The 27,726-nt window shown below is 42.1% G+C and overlaps 1 protein-coding gene across 1 annotated transcript; it reads left to right on the top strand.

Annotated features, from left to right (window-relative positions):
- The first annotated feature begins 629 nt into the window (after positions 1-629).
- TM4SF4 (transmembrane 4 L six family member 4) lies at positions 630-27,726 on the top strand. The gene is made up of 5 exons (XM_055570357.1): positions 630-959; positions 1,667-1,756; positions 13,486-13,625; positions 23,130-23,319; positions 27,649-27,726. Exons 1-5 carry the CDS (start codon positions 786-788, stop codon positions 27,664-27,666), a joined length of 612 nt encoding a protein of 203 aa, XP_055426332.1. The 5' UTR covers positions 630-785; the 3' UTR covers positions 27,667-27,726.

Genomic DNA, 27,726 nt, shown 5'->3' with positions numbered 1-27,726 from the left:
ATTGGGAATGGTTTTTGCTAATTCTATCATGCCAGGTAGGGAAGAAAATAGAACTTAATGGAATAGCAAATATAGAAATAGAGCAAGAAGACAACAAAATAAATAATCATCCTGATTTTGTCCTTTAAAAAATTCCTGTGGGCCCGAGCTCAAAAATACCCAACTAGACCGTCAGATTGCTATTTTCCTATTGAGGAAAACAGAAGCTCTTTCAAATAACTCTTTTGCATTCCAGGCTTTCAGCGGAAAAGGCAAAGACACGCACTGTAGACCATTAAGTACTTAGGAGACATGATTTTAGCTAGGATGTAACTCAATTTTACTGTGATTTATAAAGAGCCTGGGGGAAATATTTCTTGATTTGGGCAGGCCATTGTCAGATTAAAGGTGCAATAGGCCCAGATGCTGTTTGTTCCAGCCCTAAGTTCGATTGCAACAAGATTGAGTGTCTTGTCTGTGCTGGTGGATTATTAACAGAGGTTATTGGTCTCCATGGCAAAATGATTGCAATGAACGTAATCTTATTTATGAGGGTGCGGGGGAAAAAAAAAGAGCTTCAGGTCAGGGAGAATATAAATGACCATCACCATTGAGGTTCTGTTACATTTGAGAAGCTGAAGCAACTCCCAGGACACAGCTCACAGGCTGATTTTGTTTCTCGGCTCCAAAATAAGAATTGATTTGAGGACAATTATTACGACTCTGCAGCCGATAACTTTGAAGAGAACCTGCGAGGAAGGCAGCTAGGGGGGCTTGATCGCACACCTACATCCTACATCTCCGGCATGTGCACTGGGAGCTGTGCCAAGTGCCTGGGGGGCACCCTCATCCCCCTGTCTGTGTTTGGCCTCCTCGCTAACATCCTGCTATTTTTCCCTGGAGGAAAAGTGATAGACAACAATGACCACCTTTCCGACGAAGTCTGGTATTTTGGAGGAATATTAGGAAGCGGAGTCTTGGTGAGTAAGGAAACCTTACTACCCCCAACGATTTTCATCCTATCTTTTTAAAATTGGGTACTTACTGAACAAGAAGACATTTAGTTGCTAACAAAAGCCCAAGAACTGCATGATGAAACGTTAAGTGCCTCAATTTTTTCCCTTCCTCATAGGGACCAAGGAATCCCCAGACTTAGGCTGGCAGCTCCCATGGGGCAGTAGACTTCCCTGAACCAAACTGAGTGCTACATAATTTATTTTAACAAGACAATGATAGGGTGTGGGGTTGTGGGGGGTTGGGGAGTGAATATACTTTTTCTAGTAAATTGACTGAAAACTACCAAGAGAAACAGGTGTCAGTGAATTCCTCTTCCAATTCTTTGGTAATGATTTCTTTATCCCTTATTTCCAACATAGACTAGGAACTTCTGGTTTAGAGAGAGAAAAACTCATGTTTCATGACAATTGAGGACAAGTTGTTTGCCCTTCTCCTAACCCACCATGTAAATGGAAACTCAGAGTGTCAGATCTTGATATATTGCCTCATTGGGTGTGCAGTTAGGCCAAATAGAACCTAAATATTCCATAACACTCGTCTACCCACCAGCCAGACTCCATTAGCTGTTGGCCCCCAAGTCCCAGTTTGGAGATGAGGCTCCCCACACAGGCAGGCAGGCATGGGGCCCCCCTTCACGTGCCAAATCACAAGGTGTTTCTTTTGCTTGTAGATGATCTTCCCTGCCCTGGTGTTCCTGGGCCTGAAGAACAACGACTGCTGCGGGTGCTGTGGCAATGAGGGCTGCGGGAAGCGCTTTGCGGTGAGTGCCTGCGGGGGGATGCGAGGGGGGACTCAGCCACCAGACCCGCTCCAGAGGGTCTGTGCTGGGCATTGAGGGGAGGAGTTACCAGCCCCAGGCAACTCTCTGGGGGCAGCTGGTACAGGGATAATGATGGAATTCTTGCTGGTGCAAAGTAACAGTAATCATAGATTTTTAAAACCATAGCCCTTCTACTTATAGAATATGAGTATCATTCAAAACCTTACAAACAGTCAGGGATATCAGAGCTGGAAAACTGCAGTGATGCCATAGAAAGAATGAAGGCTTGAGGACTTCCCTGGTGGTCCAGTGGTTAAGGTGTTGCGCTTTCAGTGCAGGTGGCGTGGGTTAGATCCCTGGTCAGGAAACTAGGATCCTGAATGCAGCACAGCTCGGCCAAAAGAAAAAATTAAAAAAATAAAATTTTTTATTGCTAACTAAAAGTATAGCTTAATAAAGAAAAGACTGAAGGCTTGGAAGGCAGAGATGGAGGCTGTGACTGCCTCTGCTGCTGAGAAGCCCTGAGACCTTGGGCAAGTCAGTTCCTTCTCTGGCTCTGGGTTGCCTCGTCTGTAAAGGTGGGGCTGGGACAAGGATAACAGATGGTGACTTCTTCTCCTGGTAGCCCCATCTGCACCCCTGCCAGGATCACTGCCTCAGAGGCTCAGCACTTCCTTACCTTTACCTCAGTTTTGCCCCCAGCATTCTGTTTCCTTTTTTGTTTCCTGTAGCCATCCATCTTTAGTGAGCAAGCTACAGAAAATAGGCTTCACCATTCTAAGCTGGAGTGGGAAGGCTGGGAGTGGGGCTGAGTCCCATTTCCTCAACTGGGGTGCTCTTTGCCTCCCTCTGCCCATCTGTTAAGATGAGGAAGTTGGACTAACTCAGAATTTCCCAAGGACAGACAAGCTCTGCTGGCACACAGATTTGCTCTATCTTTCAATAATTATAGAAAGTTATTTTCTTTTAATTCTCCTTCAATCCTCTTAAGTCTATCAAGAAAACTCTTACTTTGATGGAAAAAAGTCTTTGCTATTTCTAATTCTCTGTAATCTCCCTAACAAGTCTCCAGCTCTAGGAATGTGAGAAACATTAACTAGAAATTCAATAATATTGTGTTTATGTGTGTTGATAATTCTAGCTTTTCATTCATAGAGGTGATATAAATGAATAAAATAGAGAGCTGATTTAAAGAAAAATATTGAGTTCAGATACACTGATGTGGCAAAAATGAAGAAGGCCAAGACAGAATTACTGGCTGGATGATGGGTAAACCAGCACCTATCTAATCTCCAAAGAGTCAGTTGTCCATCTAAAAGAACCCCAATGATAAATTATACATTCCTACCTTAATCACTTAAAGGGAAAGGTGTTGCAACTTGTCCCTAAACCTAATCATTTCTAACATTTTTTTTCTTATCCTTATCTCCTCATCTAGTCAACTAAAAAATATCTGTGCTGTGCTATGCTTAGTTGCTCAGTCATGTCCAACTCTTTGCAACCCCAAGGACTGTAGCCTGCCGGATTCCTCTGTCCATGGGGATTCTCCAGGCAAGAATACTGGAGTGGGTTGCCATGCCCTATTGAATACATGTGAAGAGCTGAGGCTGGTGCACTTTGAATACCATGATGCTTTTCCACTTGAGATCAAGGATCATTCAAAGAGAATGCTATCACTTTTCAAACACAATCAAGCATTGATTATTATAGCAACATTTAAAATTATTATTGACAAAGAGATGCAAAAATCAACCACAATGCATTTTATACAGTTATGTAATTTGATGCAAATTACAAACAATTATGTAATTTGATACATGTGATTTTAAAATTTTGTGTATTGTTGTTGCTGCTTAGTTACTAAGTTGTGTCCAACTCCTTTGCGAACCCAAAGACTATAGCCACAAGGCTCCTCTGTCCATGGGATTTTCCAGGCAATACTGGAGTGGGTTACCATTTCCTTTTCCAGGGGATCTTCCCAACCCAGGGATCAAATTCCCATCTCTTGCTTTGTGGGCGAATTCTTTACCACTAAGCCACTAGGGAAGCTCCAGTGTGTGTTATATATAATTATATTTTCATATATTTAATAATAAAGGAAAGAAGTAAATATGTAACTCATTTTCTCTCTGAAATCTAATCCCATTACACCTTGTGGATTTGGGGGGAATAAATCAGAGATGAGAATTTGAAAAAAAAAATGAGCAATTAAGGAAATTGGATGAATTACATAGAAATCTAACAGTTCATTCCCTGGTGCTGAGTAGAAGGCTGAACATCAGCCAGTACAAAACCAGGGTTTTTGTTTCATTTTTGTTGTTGTTGTTTGTTTCACACATAATCACAGTGAGAAGGGAAACAATATTCAAAGTACTGTGCAAAGCATGTTTTTAAATTAGATTTGTGTGAAATCCGAGAGGAAAGCAGAAAAATTATTAAGCACAGTTGAATATATACAATCTGAAACACTGGTCTGCTCAATGCAAATCATCTGACTGGGGTCCCTCACCTCTCAGTGGGGATCCGTTTTTGATGTAAGTTGAGTACGACTCCTTCCAGCCACTAGCTAACTGTTCACAAAGGCAAGTGCCCTTCAAAGGACCAGCTCGGCCACTTGGAAACCAAAGCACCAGCCACAGCCGCCCTGCACCAGGGGTGACCACTAAGTGACCAGCAGAAAGATTTCTTGTTTTGGGTTCATTTGTTTGTTAATCATCTGCCACAGTTTAAAAATAGATTTTGCATATACACAAAAGAAATCTAGATATCTTACTTCTTTTAAAAAACAAACAACAACAACAAAAAATAACCTGGTACTCCTGCACCTATATTTTGGCAAAAAAAAAAAACCCAGCAATCATTCTGCAATGCAGGAGACATGGGTTCAACCCCTGGCTTGGGAAGATCCTCTGGAGAAGGAAATGGCTAGCCACTACAGTATTCTTGCCTGGAAAATCTCATGGACTGAGGAGCCTGGTGGGTTATAATCCATGGAGTTGCAAGAGGCAGAAATGACTAAGCAACTAAACCACCACCACCTGGGCATTACTGAGCTCTTTGCCCACCCCAAAAGGCCACGGGGTTCATGTCCTTGCTTCAGATGTTTCCTTAATGTTCCAAGGCTCTGAAGCCATAGTCAGTTTTTAAAGAAAGGTATTTACAAACATGGAGGACGGCATGGCAATCCACTCCAGTATTCTTGCCTGGAGATTCCCCATAGACAGAGGAGCCTGGAGGGCTATAGAACATAGGGTCAGGAAGAGTCAGACTTAGCCTGCATGCATGCATTTACAAACATTTTGTCATACAAAAAGAAAAAAACCCTGCAGCATAATTTGATCGGTTCTATAATGCTAAAGATTTGAATTATTTTTCCAAAGGCTCACAATATTCCCTTCCAGGTGTATAAGGAACACTGGGCTTCTGAGTGCATCATGTAAGAAATCCTATTGGGTAGAAAGGCCTGTGAGGCAGGAACAAACTGGGCCAAGAGCTGCTGAGCCAAATCACGTGGCCGTCTTCATAGCTGTCTCTATCATTTGTTTCCTGGTCTGTCTCTCTCTTCTTTGTTCAGTCTTTCTGGAATATTCTTCAGAAATTAGCTGCATCATTCTCTTCTCTTTCCCTTGGGCAGTAAAACCAGGACGTAGGAATCAATAGTGGAAGCAGGATGTGATTGCTGTAGAGATAAAGCAAGACAATAAATAAGCTGGAAAAAAAAATTTTTTTTGAGGTTGCCTAGTTGATGGTTTCAGAGTGAAACTAAAAAATGAAGGCTAAACATTCTCTGAAGCAGAGCAAGACTGAAACCCTGTCCCTGAGATCTGCACTTTTTAAAATAAATTAGGGTAAATAAGCGGAGAAGGCAATGGCAACCCGCTCCAGTACTCGTGCCTGGAAAATCCCATGGGCGGAGAAGCCTGGTAGGCTGCAGTCCATGGGGTCGCGAAGAGTCCGACACGATTGAGCAAATTCACTTTCACTTTTCACTTTCATGCATTGGAGGAGGAAATGGCAACCCACTCCAGTGTTCTTGCCTGGAGAATCCCAGGGACGGGGTACCCTGGTGGGCTGCCGTTTATGGGGTCGCACAGAGTCAGACACGACTGAAGCGACTTAGTAGCAGCAGCAGCAGCAGGGTAAATAAGAGCTGAGAAAAAGGAGCCCTGGGACAAAAGCTGCAAGAGGAGGGAGACTTTCAAACTGGGCTTTGAAAACCCTGGTCTGGGTGTGTGGCTAGGTCTCACCCTCCTGCTCCCAAACTAGAGGTGTCCTAGCAGCGGATCTGTCCTCTAATCCATTAAAAAAAAAAAAAAAATTGACCTCTCAGGGTCCAATGAGCTTCCCTAGTGGCTCAGCAATAAAGAATCCACCTACAATGCCGGAGACTCAGGTTCGATCCCTAGGTGTGGAAGATCTACTGGAGGGGGATATGACAACCCATTCCAGTACTCTTGCCTGGGAAACCCCATGGACAGAGGAGCTTGGGAGGCTACAGTCCATGGGGCCGCAAAGAGTCAGGTGCGACTGAGCATGTACACACAGGGTCCAATGAGACAGCTAATTCATTTTATCAATTCTTTCCTGTTAAGTATGTACTGTAATAAGAGCATTTAGAAAACCTTGACCTTAACTCGAGGAGTGTCTCTAATAATTGGCCTGATAAAGGAGATATTTTGGGGCAGACAGGAATTTCAGCATCCTGAAAGTATATCATGCAGATAAACGCCCACCCCACCCATAGGCAGGGCCAGAGAGTGCACCGACCAGTTCTGAAGGAAGATCTTGATCAGGTCATAAATCAATCTATTCGCTGGAAGTCAGCACTTCTCCCCGCGTCCGACTCGGCTCGCCAGCGCCCCCTAGGGACGCCTCCTGGTTGAGCACTTCTGACGTCAGTACTTTCTGAGGCCAAGAGAACTGCTGACAGCAGCCTCCGCATTCCTTATAAGGACCGCTAGTTTGAAGGGGATTTAAGAAAGCCCCTTCTTGTGAAATAATTATCATAAAAGAAGAAATGAAGTATGAAACCCTATTTCTTCTCTAAATGTTCTATGTTTCAAAATCCTCTGCTGTAAAATGGCCAATGCCAGTTGCTACCTTTCATAAAACCATGGCAAGGGCTGGGGGAAAAGGCTGTAAGCATTAGCTTCAGGGCAGAGGAGGGTAGTACCAAGTGCCTGGGGTACTGGGGACTCATAGAGCCTTCATAAATGCTTGTTGGATGAAGTAAATGAAGGGAGGATTTCAGGTCATTTCCGTACTCTATCAGGCTCAATTCTAACAATAGCTCTTTGAGGTAGACATTCCGTTTCTCATTTTATAAGTAAGGAAACTGAGGCTCTTGCAAGTTAAGTTTCTGACCACGGCAAACTCCCCCCCCCCCCCCACCCCCCCACACCCAGTCTGTATTCCCAAGACTGAGTCAGAAAATACAGGAGGGCATTTGTGAAAAAATCTTCAAGTAATCTCTATGTATCGCCTTTCTGAAAGGAGACTTCATGCCCACCAGAGATGTTTCCCCAACATGTTGTCACTGCCCAAGCCTTGAAATATCCCGTCTCCTAAACCATCCACTTTTCCTCCCTTCTCAGTGCCCCCCGCCCCACCCCCACACCTCCTCCTGGTGCTTCGGCTGACAGAACACCCACAGGGGAGGGCACAGCTGGGGTTGGACCACACCTCATCTGCCTCCAGAGTCTGATAAAGAGGGAGGTCTTAAACTGATACCTGGTGATTCGAGAGCATTCTCTTCCACTTCAAGGGAAGCATTTACAGCATATACATTAACGCATGCTTCTTTTGAAATGCAAACCGAAGGTGTGTGTTGAGCAACCAGAAGACAGCCTGTTTTCTTTTTCTCCCCAGAGCTAGGCTGTTTGTATTTGTGGAAGGTTAACATATGTGAGGCTATGACTATTAAAATTTTTATAATAAAGACATTTATCAAGTGATTGTTAATGTCATGGAAAATTCTTCAAATATTGGAAATAGGCAAGAGAGATCTCTGGGTATCCTCCCAGTGAAGTACTGTGCTGTGCTTAGTCGCTCAGTTGTGTCAGACTCTTTGTGACCCCATGGACCGTAGCCCACCATACTCCTCTGTCCATGGAACTCTCCAGGCAGGAATACTCGAGTGGGTTGCCATTCCTTCTTCCAGGGGATCTTCCCAACCCAGGGATCAAAGCCAGGTCTCCTGCATTGCAGACAGATTCTTTACCAGCTGAGCTACCAGAAAAGCCCCAGTGAAGTGCTAGGCATTATCTAATAGCCTACCCCACCAGGGGTTTATCTGATTTTCTATACATGTGTACCTTTGATTCCCGATTTACTATTGATTAGGCAATCTTACATGTTATGTTCTGGGAAAGAAAGTGAAAGTCATGTCTGTCTCTTTGTGACCCCATGGACTATACAGTCCATGGAATTCTCCAGGCCAAAATACTGGAGTGGTTGTCATGCCCTCCTCCAGGGGATTGTCCCAACTCAAGGATCAAACCCAGGTCTCCTGTATTGCAGGTGGATTCTTTACCAGCTGAGCCACAAGGGAAGCCCAAGAATATTGGAGTGGGTAGCCTATCCCTTCTCCAGTGGATCCACCTGACCCAGGAACCAAACCAGGGTCTCCTACATTGCAGGTGGATTCTTTACCAACCAACTGATCTATCAGGGAAGCCCATGTTCAGGGAGACCGGTAGTTATTCTTGAACCTTATTTTACAGAAGAAGAAATGGAGATCTTAGAAAGATAAACTTCCCAATGTCATGGGGGAAGAAACAGGAATCAAACCTAATCTGGGACTTCCCTGGTGGTCCAGTGGTTAAGACTGTACGCCTCCAATGCAGTGGGCACGAGATTGATCCCTGGTTTGGGAACTAAGATCCCACATATCTTGTCGGACAGCCAAAAAACAAAACCCAAATCTGTCTGCCTGTACCCTGTGCCCTTGGCCACTACACAATAGAGTCCCCCCTTTACTATTTATTAATTTAGAATAGGAAAAACATGTCCATAGTACAAAAACTACAAAGGAAGTCACACATTCCTGACTCTATAAAGTTTGGCAACGCCTTTCCTCAGAGGTTAGCAGTGTTCCCAATTATTGTGTCTCCTTCCAGAAATATTCCAGGCCTTTTGCCTGTTTACTTTTAAAAAGCATCAGTTTAGAGTGCCTGCTCCCTAACATATTCAACTTCACTTTCATAATTTCTCTTTTAACTTGAAAAATTTTGTATCATGTAACCCATGGTAAATGAAAGGTACTCTTTCTGATTTTAAGACATAATAGAATAGTAAATTAAGCAGTTTTTCAAGACTTCTAAACACGAGTTAAAACAAAGTGACATAAAATGTAGCTGGCTTCTCCATCCTGGAAAAGTAATGAAAAATTAATTGGAGAAACTTTTCAAATTTCGAGGTGAGATATGTCAAATGTGAATACAAAAACAGAACATACCACCTGTAGCATTATTAAATTGTAACCTGATGGATTTTTTCTTCAGATAGTTTTGTAAAGAAATAAAACCGTATTGCTTCAATTGAGAATGACTGTGTAGCCATCCTCTGTTATACACTCCTGCCTCCTGAGAGTAATCATAATCATGAAATCAGTACAGACCATATTCATCTATTGTTTTTAACTTTTACTACCCAAAATCAATCTTCCAAATTTTCTAGACTGTACTGTCCAATGCAGGAGCCACTATCCACATGTGGCTATTGAACATATAGAAGGTAGCCAGTCTAAACTGAGATGTACCATAGGTAGAAAACACACACCAGATCCCAAAGAACTGGTACAAAATATAAAATATCTCAGTAGTTTTTTTATTGATTATCTATTGAATTGATAATATGTTGAGTATGCGAGTTAAAGAAAGCATATTATTAAAATTAATCTCACCTTTTTCAAACCTTTTAAGTGGTGGTTATAAGAAAATTTTAAATTATGAATACGGCTTGCATTAGTTTCCATTTGGACACTGTTGGTCAGAGGTGCTTACCAGGGGGACTCTTTGGTAAAGCGGAAATATCTCATTGATGTTTTATATTAACCTGGTTTTGCATGTACTCAGACTTGCCTAAAATGAGGACTGTTTGCAAGTGGACTCACATTTTGTGTCTGTAAACATTGGCCTGTTGAAATGTTCCAGGAATGATATCTAAAATCCTCTCCTCCTCCCACACAGCAGGAATAGCACAAGATAGGTTTCTCCTCTCCCTTCCAGCCACTGGATGATGAAATCCTGAGTTGTTTTAATTGAAGGGACCTTCTAGAACTACCCACCCCTTTCTTCTGTATACCACCGAAAGCTGAGGCCGGGCAAGTGGGGGCCTGGGTGCCGCCGAGAAGGCTAGACCCCTGGTCCCCTTAGACTTCCAAACTGCCTTCCTGGAAAAGCCATCTTCCTTTTCTATTATAGCAATTTTAGATGCTCTTTCATTCTCAACAGTTAATAGTTTCATGATTCCTGACTCAAGACCAGGAAAAAGAGGAAAAAGATATTTTTTCCTTATCTGTTGTTTTATTTCTGTGAGGGAATCAATGTCACTCAAAGAGAAATTTGCAAATGACAAATCTGATCTGTTGCTAAGGGCATCTGACGCTAGTGGCAGTGTGCCGCGCGTGCGTGTGTGTGTGTGTGTGTGTTTGTGTGTGTGATTTGAAGAAGTAGCAGGTACAAGACACTGGACTGGGAGGGAGACTCCAGTTCTTTTTTTTTTTGAAGTATAGTCACTGTACAATATTAAATAAGTTACAGGAGTATAATACAGTGATTCACAATTGTTAAAGGTTATACTCCATTTATAATTATCATAGAATATTGGTTCTATGTCCCCTGTTGTGCAATATATCCTCATAACATATTTTATACCTAATAGTTTGTACCTCTTATCCTCCACCTCTATGTTGCCCCTCCCCCTGAGCCTCCAGTCTTAGTCTAGCTTGGCCACCTTCTAGATGTGTGACTTGAGAAAGTGACAAGAGCATGGCCTTTGGAACCAAATGACCGTGGACAAATCCCAGTCCCACCACTTCACTTTTTGTTTGACTCAGAACTATTAGCTTAATTTCTACTAGTCTCAGTTTCCTGTCTGGAAAACCTAGATAATCACACCCACCTCACAGGTTTGTTGAAAAGATTAAATGAGATAATGCATCTAAGATTCTAATAGAATGAAGGCATTTTTACTAGTCAGAAAATTAGATGATTGCACTAGAAGGTTTTTGAGATCTTTTCATGAAAATATAAGAATATTCAACCCTTTAAATAAATGGAAATTTTGGCTTTTGAAGACTTCAAGCAATTTTAAGATGAGAGACTATGTATTTGTAGATGTTGCGCTGTGATGAGAGTAGATACATTTCAGGGTCCTGGGGCTAGGAGATACTGATGCCAAACTCTTGGCCTCTGTGGACTGGCACTAAATTGGAGCAGCATCTCCCAAAGTGTGTTGTTGCAAGGACTCATGAGAAAAAGGTTATAGTCTCCTATGAGATCAGAAAACTCTGCAAATTACCATGTATGTGTGCGTACTAAGTCGCCTCAGTTGTGTCTGACTCTTTGGACGGTAGCCCACCATAGCCCACTTATGGACGGTAGCCCACCAGGCCTCACTCTCCATGGGATTCTCCAGGCAAGAATACTGGAATGGGTTTCCGTGCTCTACTTGAGGGGCTCTTCCTGACCTAGAGACTGAAACCACGTCTCTTATGTCTCTTGCATTGGTGGGCAGGTTCTTTACCACTAGTGCCACCTGGGAAGCTTGCAAATTACCATATATACCCAAACATAAACTAGGAAAAAAATAAGCTTTATTGCTTTGCTAGGCCAAAGGGGACACAGCAGGCTTGTGCTCTGAAAAACTGTGTGTTCCAACCCAGGAGGATTTGGTGAGGTTTTATAGCAATGGTTCAAGAGCAGTGCTGCTGATAAGCATCAGGGTGTGTGCAGGGCCTGCACTTCTTTAATCTGGTCTCAGGTGGTCTCCTGATGAGTTTCTTGAAGTTATCAAACTGTGATTTTCTCTGAAATGCAGAATGCTAACATCTTCCATTTGTTGAGGGTCTTAATTCTGTAAAGAGCCCAAAGATATTGCCATGTGTTTCCCTTGAAACAGAGCCAGGACCCTGCCCCAAGGCTGCACTATTGTTTCTTGGCCATTCCTCCCTTGTCTCTGCATCTTCTTTCTTCCCTTATTAGCAACTGTTTGAATCTGCCTTTTGGGATTCTGAGAAGGTCATGGAGACTGCAGTATGTTCCCTACAAATAAGAAACAGGGGACATGGAAAGGCTTCCATGCCCAGGAGTCCCATAGGGTCCTGTTGAGTTTTTATATGAAGGAGAAAATGGTCAGTTCTACAGGCACGAGAAGTCAGATATGGCCCATGGAACCAGAGTTCAGTCTTGGAAAGTTGCATTCAAAGTATATTAATACATAATATGATATATGATATGAATATGAATCCAAGCTAAATAGATTACATAGATTCCAGTTGCTTAGGCACAATTAGATCCTCTCTACCCTCTAACCCCACCCTCAAACCCTCAAACATGCACTGTGAAAAGACTGATACTAAAACAAGGAACAGGAAAAAGGAAAAAGTATCTGACATTTAACTTATGTTACCATGTCTAATTTAGGTAGGCTTTATCATGCACATTTTATAGATGAGAAGCTAAGACCCTGAGGCTACATTCATTATGCAGATTCATCACACAGGGAAAAGTAGCGTGCTGAGATTTGAGCTTGATCTGCTGACTTTTAAACTCTGGTGCTTTGCACTACACCTTCATGGCCCAATGCAATGGAGGTGATAATTTTTCATCTCTAATTTCAAAATTGTTAATGTTTCCAAGCTACTCTCTAATTACTATTTAGAATGGAGATTGCATCTCTATGCCTAAATTTTTTCATCTCTGAGAGGGGGTTAGCTTAGATGGGCTCCAAGATTGTTTCTGTATTTTATATTCTATAGTCTATCTTGATTTTATAATTTGAAAAAAAGGCACTAGTACAATCCATTTTTCACTAATTAATCTGTTATATAAAAATATTTAAAAGAGCTGAAATTGTTGGGCTGGTATAACCCAAAGGAGAGAAAACTTGTAGCAGGTAGAAGGGGTGGAGAGATGTCAAACAGAAAATATTTTTGTGTAAAATATAAAATACCTTCAGATATTTTAAAGATTGCTACCTGATGGAAGAGAAGTTGGACTTAATCCCTTTTTGAACTCAAGGGATGTAATTAGGATTGATGAGGAAATATCCTAGATTTCTACCCTTTCTCATAAGCAAAACCTGCCTGCCATATGAGGTCCCATTATGACTTAGACTCAGCAAGATGACTGGACCAGAAAACTTAAGATCACTTCCCATTTTAAGAGTCTTTGATTCTGTAATAGACTGGGCTTCCATATTAACCCTGTGAAGGACAGTCTATTTTTAACAAAGTTAAAAACTCTGCCTCAAAGGTATAAAACCATAACTAGCACATGAGTCCTCAATGAATAGGAGAAAAATATATGGGGATGGGGGTAGATAAGGGAACATGAGACATCAAAATTCATTCTAGGAGACTCCACAGGCCCCATTTCCAGTAAAGACTGGCTTCTACCCCAGAACTTCCTCATATTCATCACATCAATGATTGGACAGTCAGGAGTGTTGTGTTTAATCTCTGAACACCTTAAGAACCCCACGTGGTCTCTCTCCTTCTCTTTCAGATGTTCACCTCCACAATATTTGCAGTGATTGGAGTCCTGGGTGCTGGATACTCCTTTATTGTTTCAGCCGTCTCAATCAACAAAGGTCCAAAATGTTTCATAAGCCAAAACAGCACATGGGGCTACCCCTTCCAGGACGGGTAAGGTACACCCTGCAATACCAACGTGTCACCACAGTGGGCACCAGGGGGTACATGCCCAAGGAGGACACGGTATAAGGTCCTCCATCTTCACTTACAAGCTTCAGGAATTTGCTCCTTTGAGGCAGAGCTGCAGTTGTGCAGTGAAGTTCCACAAGATCTCACCTCTCAGTGATCTTGTGATAGACACCAGGAGAAGTAAAAAAAGAAGGCACCTCATCTGTTCCATCCCTGGGTCGGGAAGATCCCCTGGAGGAGGGCATGGCAACCCATTCCAGTATTCTTACCTGGAGAATCCCACAGACAGAGGAGCCTGGTGCCTTACAGTCCATAGGGTCACAAAGAGTCAGACACAACTGAAGCAACTTAGCACTTACTCACTAAGCTGTCCTGAGGGAGGAGGTTGGCATATCACCACTTGCACTCAAACATTTATTAGCATCAACACTAGGCAACTTATACCATTAATAAACAGAGAGCTTTGTTTGAAAATCTTATAATAGAAAATGAGAATGATTACTCAAACAGAGCTCAAAGGCCTTCACTGGTATTCATAAACAGGGCGTAAAGACCTTCACTGATAGTCTGCATGATAAATACTTAAACAATCTTTTAAGGTGCAAATTTACTGAAAACATTGTAGGTTCATCATGAGAGTTAATGTTAATAGCATTCATTAAAGTAACACTTCATATTTTCAGGTACTTTGTAAAGAATTTTTTAAACAAATGAATTTATAATTTAATCTGCACAACAACCTCAAGAAGTGTGACTTCCCCCCGAAAGGCAGGCTGAATAAGTGTGATGTGTTTCACGTCTCTCAGTAGGGGGCAGAGACCAGGTACAAACTCCTGTCTTCTAACTTTGGGTCTTAGTCTTTTTATATTACACATTCTTCTGCCCCTACCTAGACTGCACCGCTCAAGGCAGTAGACAGTTGCTGTATGTGTCTACTTAAACTTAAGTTCCAATAAATGAAATAAAGCTTAAAATTCCTCAATCACACTAACCATATTTTAAGCACTCAGTAACTGCAGATGGCTATTATTGACCATATTGAACACTGCAGAGGTGGGGCATTCCCATTAGATAGGGTTACACTAGACTCTAACTTCCAAGAGGGCTGAGATGGCCTCTGTCTCATTCATCACTACAACCTCTCTGTCTGGCACAGGGACTGACATATTAGGGAGTCAGAAACTAGAGTTGTTGGGTTTTCCTGCACACAGAGGATGGGCCCATGCCTAAAAAAAAAAAACCTATAGGACATCAATTCATTAAGTCAAATCCCTAGTTATGGATGTATATGAGAGGTTACAGAATCTCTGGAGCAGGCTCCAGGCAGAGGAGATGGAGGCGGCTGGTTCTTATGACCTGAGGTCTCAGTTTGTCCACAAGGATTTCACATAAAATATCCCCACCCTTCTCTGTAGTTACAAGCCCTCTAAGGGCTTGAGGCAGAGGCAGAGCTGCTTATCCTTATAGTGCATGTAGCAATTGCCATGAGTGTTTATGTTGCTGTGGCAAGTCCTGTCCTCTTACAGAGGACCGCTGTGGGCTTGACTTGCTTGAGTGTAGCATTCAGAAGGCATGAGGCTGAGCCATCTCCTGAGGTCCTTCCATGGATGGAGCCCTCCTTCCGACCCAGGGGCATACCTACAAAGCTACACATTACACCTCCTTTCAAGGATCCTTCTCCTAGTATTTCTATGGACAGCGTTTATCCTATAATTTGAACAGTACTCCCCTTGATGGATCGAAAAACAATTAGAATACATCTATGTCCAAAACAAAGGAGAGAGAAAGAAATACAAGAGATGCCAAGTTACACCCCAAGGCAGTACAGTGGTTTCATATTGTTCTGACACCCTCATACCCAGCTTGGGGTGGGCTGGCACTGATGTTCCAGCTCAGGACAGAGACAGCTGGTCTATGGGTCTCCACAGGAAATAGCAGCTTGGGAGAAGGACAGGAAACCACTTTCCTGTTTTTCTCTCTTTTTTTTTTAATTGGAGTATAGTTGATTTACAACATTGTGTTAATTTCTGCTGTGCATGCTAAGTCACTTCAGTTGTGTCCAACTCTTTGTGACCCCGTGGACTGTAGCCCACCAGGTTCCTCTGTCCATGGGATTCTCCAGGCAAGGATACTGGAGTGGGTTGTCATTCCCTTCTCCAGGGGGATCTTCCTGACCCAGGGATCTATTCCACGCCTCTAACGTCTCCTGCATTGATAGTTGGGTTCTTGACCACTAGCGCCACCTGGGATGCCCCAATTTTTGCTGTATAGCAAAGTGATTCAGTTTAACATATATATATATATACACACACACACATTCTTTTTCATATTCTTTTCCATTCTGGATTCTTTGGTAGCTCAGATGGTAAAGAATTTGCCTGCAATGAGGAGACCTAGGTTCAATCCCTGGGTCAGGAAGAACCCCTGGAGAAGGGAATGGCAAAATAATAAAAACAGAATAAACTGTGCAGAAAAGCAGGAACACTTCAGAATTCTCCCACTCATTCCCTTTTTGCCAAAAGGTTTTGATAGTTATCAAAAGGGAGAAAGGTTTGTGTACTCACACATTTGCGTAGTAGCTTCAAACTATAATATGATTAAAAATGGCTGCATTCGGATTTATTATAAAATCATACATACTATACACTCTGCAGCTGATTTATAAGATAGAATGATTTTGATTATTCGTGCTCTTTCCCATCAGGCCCTGACTGTAGGATTTAACCCCACATAAAATGCAGGTCCACCCTTGGTGTGAAATATGCCACGATTGCTACAGAAGGGCTTTCAGGAGGATGGGTCCAGCATGCGTCTCACCACACCCTCTGCCACCCGGCAGGCTTTCCTCAGCATCCATTCTCCCCTACATCCCGCGTCTTTCCTCCTTTATGGCCTTATCTCCTGCAACCAGCTCCAAACCTTCCTTCCAGCTGCAGAGGCTCATTTCAAGTTTCTTATAACAACCCTCGAACCTTGTGTTGCCTAGTATTTTCAGTCAAAGTGGGAGGGGGTAGTGGGGTGAATCGGGAGATCGCGATTGACATATACACACTACTATGTAAAAAACAGGTAACTAATGAGAACCTACTGTGTAGCACAGGAAACTACTCAACACTCTGTGGTGACCTAAATGGGAAGGAAATCCCATTAAAAAAAGAGGGGATATATGTATATGTACAGCTGATTCACTCTGCTGTACTGCAGAAACTGACACACTGTATAAAGCAACTATACTACCATAAAAAAAAAATAGTAAAACAATAAAACATTAAAAAAAGGAAAGAAAGTGCTTCCACCCACAATGTTTCATTTCAGCCTCACAAAAAGCTCTCCTTCAGAGGTGATTTAGCAGAGGTCCAAAGACGACAAATGACTTGCCCAAGGGAATACTATTCTTAATGATGGAGGCTCCAGTCCAAGTTTTCTGACTTCAGGTCACAATGCTTTTTCAACACTGTACTGATTACACTGTCTGATTTTTGTAGAGTCCATTTTGAAAAGCCCAGGGGCCTCTGTCTCCAATCATTTTTTCTATCCCATGGATTCATCCATTGGATCCCAGTGTGGAGGCATCAGAGGAGTTATGGTAGCTGCACGTGTAACACACATACACAGCTACTTATTGAGTGGGAAGGAATAATCACGTGTATGAGACCAGAGGAAAGGACTCAGGACAGCTTCCCTCATCACCCAATGGCAGCAGCAGAACCTTCCCTTCTCCTCTCCTTCCTCCTCCACCTCCTCCTCCTTCTGATAATTAAAGTCCAAGTGTTTTTGCATGCATTATTTCACTTTATCTTCCTAATAAATCTCAGAAGACTTTTTTATCCCTAGAGTAGAAAAAATATAGTTAAAATGTTAACTTGCCTGGGGCTCCACAGCTAGTAATTAGTAGAAGAATTTAAAAACAAAAGCACCTGATGGGACCTCACTTTTTGCTGAAATCTGTCTCAAATATGGAGCAGAGGAGGACAGACCTGGTCCCCTGCCCCAGTGAGCACATGGTAAGTTAGGGTGTTAAGAGGGAACGGACCTGCCAAAAGGGCGAAATGAAGTTGCGCAAGGGAAACTTCTTGGAGGAGGTGACAGGGGATGATCTTGGAAGATGTGCAGAAGCGTGTCTTTTGGAGGGGAGGGGAAACAGGTTTCAAGCAGAGAGAAGAGAAGTCCTGAGGCTGCTCTGCAAAGGTTCCATGTGCTCATAGAATGTCAGATCACTGAGTGGCCAGAAGCTCAGGGTGAATGTTGAGGGGGGAGCAGAGGGACGCCACAGGAGTGGGTGATGGAGACACAGGTAGACCTTCAAGACATTGGAGGACAGCAGAGGACTTCAAGCAGGATAAGCCATGGCCACTTGGGAGTTTTAGGAGGATCATGATGTAGTGATGTGGAGGATGAAAAAAAGGGCTCCATAACTGACAGAGAGAGCACATCAGGAGGTTGGAGGAACAATCCAGATAAGATTCTGAGCATCTCTAAGGCAGTGGAACTGGGGCTTAAAAGGGGAGAGATTTCAGAGACTGTCTGAGATGGAATCATCAGGATTAGGAATGAGAAGAAAGAGAGAAGGTTATCAAGCTGGACTTTGAGGTTTCCAGCTTGGGGCACAAAATTCAAGGCTCTTCAAGAGTATAGAATTTAGTTCTGTTTTCCTTAGAAGTGCCTGTTGTTGATCATATTAAAGGAACAAAGGCAGTTAACTTTTTCGGTCATGGGAACCATACTGAAGAAGCATCCTAGAAGGAAAAAGAAACCTGGGACATTTTAAGATACGCCCTCCTGGCTTCCTTTGAAGTAGGACCTCCTCCCATCCAAGGTCTTCCTTTCTGAGACAATTGGCCAATCTACCTTGACCCTGAGCTGCTGAAAGGGAAGCAGCTGGCACAGGGCATGCAAACAGCTGCGGGAGGGAATGCAGGAGGCCAGGCCAAGGACAGTCAGCAGTGGGGGCGGGACAGGGGACACCGCCAAGCACAGCACTGCCAGCTCAGGCTGCAGCCCTCCCTGTTCCCTGAGGATGGAGTTCAGGGGTGAGGAGAGTGCTCTCTCACCAGGCACAGAGCTGAAACCATTCAGCGTTCTGCCTGGACGTCCAGTTACGACCATCTGCAGCTGCTCTTCGTGATTACTTCTTAGCAAGGAACTGCTGTGAACACACTCCCCAGAGCAGAAAGTCACATAGATGGGGTGAGATGGGATTGCAACAAAGTGTTTCCAGCTTTCATGAAGCAGGATAGCCCCAAAGATGTTAAGATGATGCTTTGCCCTTGACCTGACCAGACTTTGGGTCCAGTCCCATCCTTGTGGTATGATCTTGGCAATCACACCTCTTAGCTCTTTCTCTGTGAAATGGGGTGACAGTAAGATCTACCTCACAGGTTCAGGCAAGAATGAAATAACATGATGTACATAATGTAGCACTTGCTAAAAGTTCAACCTTACTATTCATTTTTATGAATATAAAAAATTCATTACCATGAATGGAATGTATTATGATGCATTAGAACTTTCTAAAATGTTATGTTTTTATAATAATTTTGTGATTAATTTCTGTCTTTTCAACCAGCCTCATGAGGGTTCAAAGAGAATAATCTCTTTATGATGTTATGTTGTTGTTCAGTCACTAAGTTATGTCTGAGTTTTTGTCACTCCATGGACTGTAGCCCGCCAGGCTCCTCTGTCCATGGGATTCTCCAGGCAAGAATACTGGAGTGTGTTGCCATTTCCTGCTCCCATGGATCTTCCCAACCCAGATATTGAACCTATGTCTCCTGCATTGGCAGGCAGATTCTTTACCACTGAGCCACCAGGGAAGCCCTTATTATGGTACAGGGAAGCCTTGATTGACATACTGCTAGAGATACTATACATACTATTAAAGATATATAGATCAAATTTCATGAATAAATCATATTTTAATTATTCTAAAGGAGTGACATTACTCAAATACAGGGCATGTGTGTAATGATTAAGAGCAATGGCTTTGGAAGATCAAAGTCAGGCATTTACATTCCCTAGCCTCAGCTTCTTTTTTATTTAACACTTTGTAAATATTTAATGTCTTTTTTTTTAGTAGTACATTTTCCATAACCAAAGTATAGTTGATGTACAACATTGTATAAGTTACTGGTGTACAATGTAGAGATTTGTAATTTTAAAGGTTATACTCATTTATAGTTATTATAATTCCCCGTGTTGTCCAATATAGCCTGTAGCTGATTTTATGCCTAATTGTTTGTACCCCTTAATGTCCTCCCCCTATGTTGCCCCTCCCCACTCAACTTCTCAATCTGTGTATATGTTCATTCACTCAGTGACTATTTCCTGGGGGCAACTGTATGCCAGGCATTGTTCAAGGAAAGTAGTACCTCCTTGTAGGATTGGGAGGAATGGTGGAACACAGCTGGCCCAGTGCCTGGTATAACATACACCAGGAAAGCTGCTCATTTATTGAACACTCCCTGTGGTAGAACCGGGGACAGAGATGAGAGACAGAGATATGGGACATGGTCTCTACCCCTGTGGGTGTATAGTCACAAAGAGAAGACAGACAAATAGAGGACAGCTCGAGGTCCCAGGCTCTCCGTACAGAGGAAACCCAGAGAGTTGAGAAGCACAGAAGGGGTGCCACAGCCAGCTGAGGTCACGAGGAGAGTCAAGGGGTCTAGGAGAGAGGAAGTGGCACCTATTATCCAGGCAAAGCACCTGGGCTCCCCTGCTCCTTCCCTCAGCAGCCTTTGCTGCTGGTAAGAAGTGAGTTGTACGAAATCCATGGTGTTGACTCTGAGGTTGATGGAATTACTGCTCAGTTGGGGCTTCCTTCACAAATGATAGGATTCAGGGAGTTTAAACTGTCTCAGATCTCTTCGATTCACAGAATGTGGGAGTATGATTAGCCTCCAGATCCACGAAAAATTAGGGAGCCCTTTCACCTGAGGTTGGAGGGCTGGAAGCAGCAATCATTTCAGGGATCTGAGACTCTCAGAACCTGAGAGTTTGGGGGTAAAGGAAAAGGGCCTGTGGAACAACTATCCGTGAGGGTTTGTAAGGGGTGATACAGCTGCTGGAGTGAAGCTGAAAGGATCTCTCCAGCCAAACTCAGTCCTTGCTTCCTAGCTTCCCCGTTGAGTGTTTCACCAATCTTACCACCAGAGGGCACTGTCATCCCACCACTGGACAAACCCTTTCCACGAGGGCAGGAACTCAGGATTGACAATTAACTTCATTTTAGGATCTTTTCTTTATAAAAATGTGACTGGAATATATTGCCTTTTATTACCTCTTATAATCATCAAGTTGAAAAATGGTAAAGATAAGAGAGACTGCATGGGAAAAGGCAGAAAAGAAAAATGGGTGTTTTAAAAATAACATACTCAAGTCTTACCTAGCAATACATAAGGTATATTACTGAATGTTCAGAGTTGTGCAGTTGTTCTCAGCCCATTTTATAGATGAAGAAACTAATGGTAAGGGCAGGGGTCAGGGGGTGTTAGGTGACTTGTGTGAGGAATACACAGCCAGGAAGAGGAATACTTGAATTCAAACTCAGGTCCGTCTGAATTCAAAATACCAGTCTTTTGCCTTTAGGCCATGCTACTCAGCTTTAAGCAAAGTAATTAACAATATTAGGGTTTATTGAGCACTTACTATCTACTAGGCACGGTTCTAAGTGCTTTACTACTGTTAACTCATTTAATCCTTACTTTAATCCTTATTTAACCCTATGATTTGATAGATATTGTTATTCCCACTTTACAGAGAGAGTGAGCCAGTGAGCAGCCAGGACTGTATTCTTGTGGGAAGGTGAATCAATGCAATATGCAGTGCTTTATCTTTAAATCAAGAATGGCTCATTCTTCCCTTTATCCCTTCTGGATAAAGGAAACGTCTTCCATCATTTCAAAGATTTTTCAAAATCTTAACACAAAATATATCTCAAATTAGTGTGTACTGATACGCTGGAGAAACCGTCAGAGACAGATGGTCAAAAAGATCTAAAAACGATGAGATGGGTGTTCCTTTAGTAGCCAGATAGTTTTCTACAGAGACCGTGAAGAGAGAGTGGATCCTAAAGCAAAAGGGAAAAACCAATTTGGGGCTCTAAGAATGTGAGAAGGAATTATAATACTGCAGAAATTTTATCCCTTTACCCTCATTTTTGTCTTTTAAACATACTTCACATTTCTCCTTCAAGGCACAATGCCTTTGATATTGCAGTGGACTCTTAATAATATATATATAATATTATATTTTAATATATAATATTAAATGTATAATATAATATGTTTTAATTTGTATATATATTATATATACTATATATAATATACTATATATCATTTTATAAATATATTATAATTTCTCCTATTTCAAAGTTTTTATAAAATATGTAATAAGGCAGCAGATTATTTCTTTCTTCTAGTTAATTAAACCTTTTTGCAGGTAGAATCCATATATTGTCACAAAAATACAGCTGAGTCAGTTCACAGTTTGACTGGAAGTAGGCCTCAAAAGAATCAAGCCCTTCCCTTTAACTATATGACACGACTGTACTTTCCATGGCTTCAGAGGGCCACTAGAGGTGACAGGTCATTTGTCAGAAGTTCAAAGGGTCCCTGCGGACAATAGTAGGATAAAGGCCGTGGACATTTGTAAGATTGTTCTCCTGGCGTGTCTTAATTTTCATGGCCCCTTAATACATATTCGATTTGCCCATCTGCCTGGTCAGCTCACAAAAATCACTCTGTCACTCAGTAACTGTGTGAGCTGGGTAAGTCACTTAACCCCTCTGTGCCTCAGTGTTCCCATTTGTGAAGCTGGAGAAAAGAACCATGAAGTCTCCATGAGAAATAAATGAGTGGATATGTGTGAAACATTCAGAAGAGGGTCCAGCACATAGTCAGATCAGATCAGTCGCTCAGTCATGTCCGACTCTTTGCGACTCCATGAATCGCAGCACGCCAGGCCTCCCTGTCCCTCACCAACTCCCGGAGTTCACTCAGACTCACATCCATCGAGTCAGTGATGCCATCCAGCCATCTCATCCTCTGTCGTCCCCTTCTCCTCCTGCCCTCAATCCCTCCCAGCATCAGAGTCTTTTCCCATGAGTCAACTCTTCGCATGAGGTGGCCAAAGTACTGGAGTTTCAGCTTTAGCATCATTCCTTCCAAAGAAATCCCAGGGCTGATCTTCAGAATGGACTGGTTGGATCTCCTTGCAGTCCAAGGGACTCTCAAGAGTCTTCTCCAACACCACAGTTCAAAAGCATCAATTCTTCGGCGCTCAGCCTTCTCCAGCACATAGTAGATACTCAATAAAATTGTTAGGTATTGCATTTAAACGTGTTGTTATTATGGGATTCTTTTTCTTAGGAATCTTAGGTCTTGGATAGATAGTGCTGCAAAAGAAAAATCACTGTGGTGACTTTCTAGCCTAGGGGATTGCATACTTTTTAACCAGTGTCTCTTTTCTCTCCCATGTCCTTGACAGAGATTACCTCGGGGACTCTAACTTATGGAGCAGGTGCCAAAAGCCTAGTGACGTGGTTCCCTGGAATCTGACTCTCTTCTCCATCCTGCTGATCATAGGAGCAGTTCAGATAATTATCTGTGCCATCCAGGTGATCAACGGCCTCCTAGGGACCCTGTGTGGAGACTGCCAGTGTTGTGGCTGCTGTGGGGTAAGCTGAGGTCTTTGGTCAAGACAGGCCACCAGTGCAAATGGGACAAGGGGGTGGAAAGAGTGGCGGCTGCTGGATCTCCAACCAGGCTGGAAGGTCCAGGCAGCTCCTCTCTCAGCCAAGGGAAACTCTGCTGTCTATGAAGCTATTAATAGCATACCTAGGCTTAGGCTGACCACAGTTTCAGTCTTACCAGCACCTGACCATAGTTCTGAAGGCAAAGGACTCCACACACATATAGAAGTTTATGATAATGTCTACATGAAGATTCTCAGGAAGTGGACATCTGTTATAGGAAGACACATCACGTCTGTTCCCAAATGTTCTCTTTCCTAACTCGATCTACACTAACTTGATCTACACAGTGTGTTAAATTTGTCAAGTAATACATGAAGGATATTTTCTTCCCCTTGGAAAAGATATGGAGGAGAAAAATTATTCTTACGTGCAAGAAATAGTGGAAATCATTAGGGATTTCCTCTCCAAATATGACTGTAAATTATCAACACTATGAAAAATAAACCTATGGACAGTAAACCAAGGTGATTATTTCAACTACTGAATAAGCCAGATCAGGAAATTATTTCATACACATGAAGTGATTTTTAAACACAGATTAAAGAATGAGGAAAAAATTAAATAGGACTCAAGTGTTGGGGACTTCCCTGGCAGTCTAGTGGTTGCTGCTGCTGCTGCTGCTAAGTCACTTCAGTCGTGTCCGACTCTGTGCAACCCCATAGATGGCAGCCCTCCAGGCCCTGCCGTCCCTGGGATTCTCCAGGCAAGAACAATGGAGTGGGTTGCCATTTCCTTCTCCAATGCATGAAAGTGAAAAGTGAAAGTGAAGTCACTCAGTCGTGTCCGACCCTTAGCATGGACTGCAGCCTACCAGGCTCCTCCGTCCATGGGATTTTCCAGGCAAGACTCTGAAATTCCACCGCAGGAAGCACAAGTCTGATTCCCAGTCAGGGAAGTATCACACGATCCTGCATGCGATGTGTTGTGGCAATAAAAAAAAAAAAAAAAATAGGTTAGCTAGAACTTCCGAGTTCCCTTATTGGGGAATTATGTAAACAAGTATAAATAAAGGTCTATCTACTTAATATAATATCACACCCAAATTAAAAATGATCTAAATAATTTCTTCAAATAATTCTTATAAGCAATATATGTATATAAGTCAACAGTTGTGTGTGTGTGTGCACAGAAATCTAGGGAGGTGTTCAGTTAGGAAATCTATGCCCTGGCCTTGTCTTTCACCCACCAATTTCTTCAGTTATGTGATTCTTATATATCCTCCCAGAGTTTCGTTGTTACTGCTTTCATTTCCTGTACCTTAAAAGGATATTTTTCAAAACTGTAATAATACTGAAAATGCTTATAATGTTATTTAAAAAGAGCAATATACAAAAAATATATACAGAAGACACAATTATATACATTTTAAAAATCAATATTCTAAATGGGAAAAGAATCTAAAAAAGAATAGTACGTGTATATGTATAACTGAATCACCTTGCTATACACCTGAGACTAAGACAACATTGTAAATCAACTATTTGTGTGTGTACTGAGTCGCTCAGTCTTGTCCAACTCTTTGCGACCCCATGGACTGCAGTCCACCAGGCTCCTCCTCCATGGGATTCTCCAGGCAAGAATACAGGAATGGGTAGCCATGCCCTCCTCCAGGGGATCTTCCCAACCCAGGGATCGAACCCAGGTCTTTGGCATTGCATGCAGATTCTTTACCAACTGAGCCACCAGGGAAGCCCAACTATACTATACTCCAATATAAAATAAAATTTTAAAAATAAATAAAATAAATGAAAACTCAAACACAATGAGTAGAAAAAAGACCTAAAGGAAATCCAACCAAAATGTTTAATGATAATTATTTGTAAGTAAGAAGACTTTGACTTTTTTTCTTCCTTCTAGCTTATATTATTCAAAAATGTTTACAATCATATATTTTGAAATATAAAACTATAAATAAAAACTTCTCCCCAAAGTCAAGAGTAAAATGCATATATTAAAAATAAATTTCCCTGACTATTGGATTTTTGTTCTATAAACTTTCAGTTCTATGGTGTTGTATTTAAATTTTTTGGTCTTGAAACACAATTGGGGAGAAAAGAAAACTACCAGTTAGAAATCCATCAAAATTATTTTTATGGTAGTGGTTAACAGTATTGTGCGTTTGAATTTTGTAATTCGTCCAACAAGAATGCAAGCTTGCTATATCAGCTAATTCATTTCAAACACTGATATTTGTTTTTCTGCTTTCACAGAAGAAGTTACATTTTTTTAGTTAGGTAGCAAATTTTCATTGCAAGTATAATTGGAAATACAACTGTTCTTCTAATGGAAGATAGCAGTTTACTAAATCTGATGATTATCTATAAGTTAAAAACATACCCACAGATCATCAAGCTAAGTGAAATAAATCAGACAGAGAAAGATAAATATGATATCACTTACATGTGGAGTCTAAAAAACACAACTATTGAACATAACAAAAAAGAAGCAGACTCACAGATACAGAGAACAAACTGGGGGTTGGCAGTGGGCAATACAGGGGTGGGGAATGGGAGGCACAAGCTCTTCAGTGTAAGGTAGGCTGCAACACAGGGAGTATAGCCAATGTTTTGTAATAATTGTAAATGGAAGGTAACCTTTAAAATTGTATTAAAAATTCTTAAAATTAAAAATTACAAAACAAAAAAACACACCCATAGTTGTAGTCAGTTGACTCTTAAGTGACTGTCATCTACTCAGACTCCATATTTTAGCAATTTTAATGAATAAATCACCTGATAGTGAAAAGAAAGCTGCTGAACACTCTAGCTGGCACTGGAGAATCACAGAGAATGGATGTACATCACCAGAATTCCCTTCCCTCCTTCCTGCTCCATCTTTTTATTTGGATAACTTCAAATCTATGTAAAATTTTAAAAAACAATACAATGAACACCTGCGCCTTTTCGCCTAGATCCACAGACTGTTAACATTTGCTTGCTCTCTGTCTGTACCATTGGAAAGTAATTCACAGACATCATGAAACCTTACTACTAAAATTTCAGTACACACAAGAGCTACATTGGAGGGGGAAAAACAAAACAGTGGTCTGCTGAGAATTCCTGTTTTGTGGGCAGCTCCCCTTCTGTACAGCTGGTTGGGGTCCCTCCCACAGGAGGACATGGGGGAGTGTTGGGCTCCCAGTTAATCACTCACTTACTGAGTGAGCTGAGCAAGCTGCCTAGCTTCTAGAAGCTTCGTTCTCCCAGCCGCCTCCTGCCGAACTTCCATAGAGAGGGTGCAGATAGACATCCATCCTTTTAGACAAGAAGTATTTATTGAGAGGCCCCTGGCCTGGCACAGTGCTTACATGAGGTAATAGGTGGAAACATGCTTCAAAATACAAGCTATTGAATGCCAGCTGTGTGGTCTTGGCCAAGTTGGTTGCCCTCAACTGTGTCTTTGCCTATAAAATTTGATTGTTAAACCTACTTCCTAAGGTGCTGAGTGAGTGTCTAACCTGGGGTGATCAATGTGCATCCAAGTCAGGACTTCTTTGGTGGTCGAGTGGTTAAGACTCTGTGCCACAGCAGGGGTCCAGGGTTCAATTCCTGGTTGGTAAACTAAGATCTCACATGCCACGTGGCACAGCAGGAAAAAGAAAAAATGCATCCATGTCAGTAACTAGAAGGCTCAGTACACTGTACTGTTATTTCCTTAAGAGGATGGAAATCTGTGTAGCAGCCTAAGTTCAAGAAAAGGAACACAGTTTCTGGGTTCCACCTCCTAGGGTTCTCTACTTATTAATTCCTGGCTTCTCTATTTATTAACAATGGCTTCAGATACATCACTTGAGCCCTCAGTTCCACTCATTAAAAATGAATTTTAATAATAAAGTGAAGCTTCCACACTTCTAGCCTAAACATAGGTAAGTGACAAAGATCTGAACTAAAGTCAGAAGAGTATAGAAAACATTCACTAAGTCACCAATAAGGGCAGGAGTAATCAAGACTAAGGGGGGCTTCCCAGGTGGTGTGGTAAAGAATCCCCCACCCAGTGCAGGAAATACAGAAGAAGTAGGTTCAATCCCTGAGTCAGGAAGATCCCTGGAGAAGGAAATGGTATCACACTCCAGTATTCTTGCCTGGGAAATCCCATGGAGAGAGGAGCCTGGTGGGCTACAGTCCATGGGGTCACAAAGAGTCGGACACGACTGAGCACACAAACAAATTAAGACTACGAGGGGTGATGGGGAGGGGAAAGTACACACACACACACAAATGATGTAATTAATTAATTTTTTCTGTCTTCTAGGGAGATGGGCCAGTCTAAACCTCCACGATGAGCTGTTGTAAATTGATGGCGTGTGAGAAGATATATTAAACTTAATTC

The sequence above is a fragment of the Bubalus kerabau genome, chromosome 2 (assembly GCF_029407905.1).
Source record: "Bubalus kerabau isolate K-KA32 ecotype Philippines breed swamp buffalo chromosome 2, PCC_UOA_SB_1v2, whole genome shotgun sequence".
Classification (NCBI taxonomy): Eukaryota; Metazoa; Chordata; class Mammalia; order Artiodactyla; family Bovidae; genus Bubalus; species Bubalus kerabau.
The sequence above is the reverse complement of the archived record's forward strand: the minus strand, read 5'-3'. Positions and strand labels throughout refer to the sequence as shown.

Excerpts from the sequence above, each read along its gene's own strand:
- TM4SF4 (XM_055570357.1), top strand. The coding sequence starts at position 786 with ATGTGCACTGGGAGCTGTGCCAAGTGCCTGGGGGGCACCCTCATCCCC. Across the intron at positions 960-1,666 it reads TATTAGGAAGCGGAGTCTTG|ATGATCTTCCCTGCCCTGGT; the intron begins GTGAGTAAGGAA and ends TTTTGCTTGTAG. Across the intron at positions 13,626-23,129 it reads GGCTACCCCTTCCAGGACGG|AGATTACCTCGGGGACTCTA; the intron begins GTAAGGTACACC and ends TGTCCTTGACAG.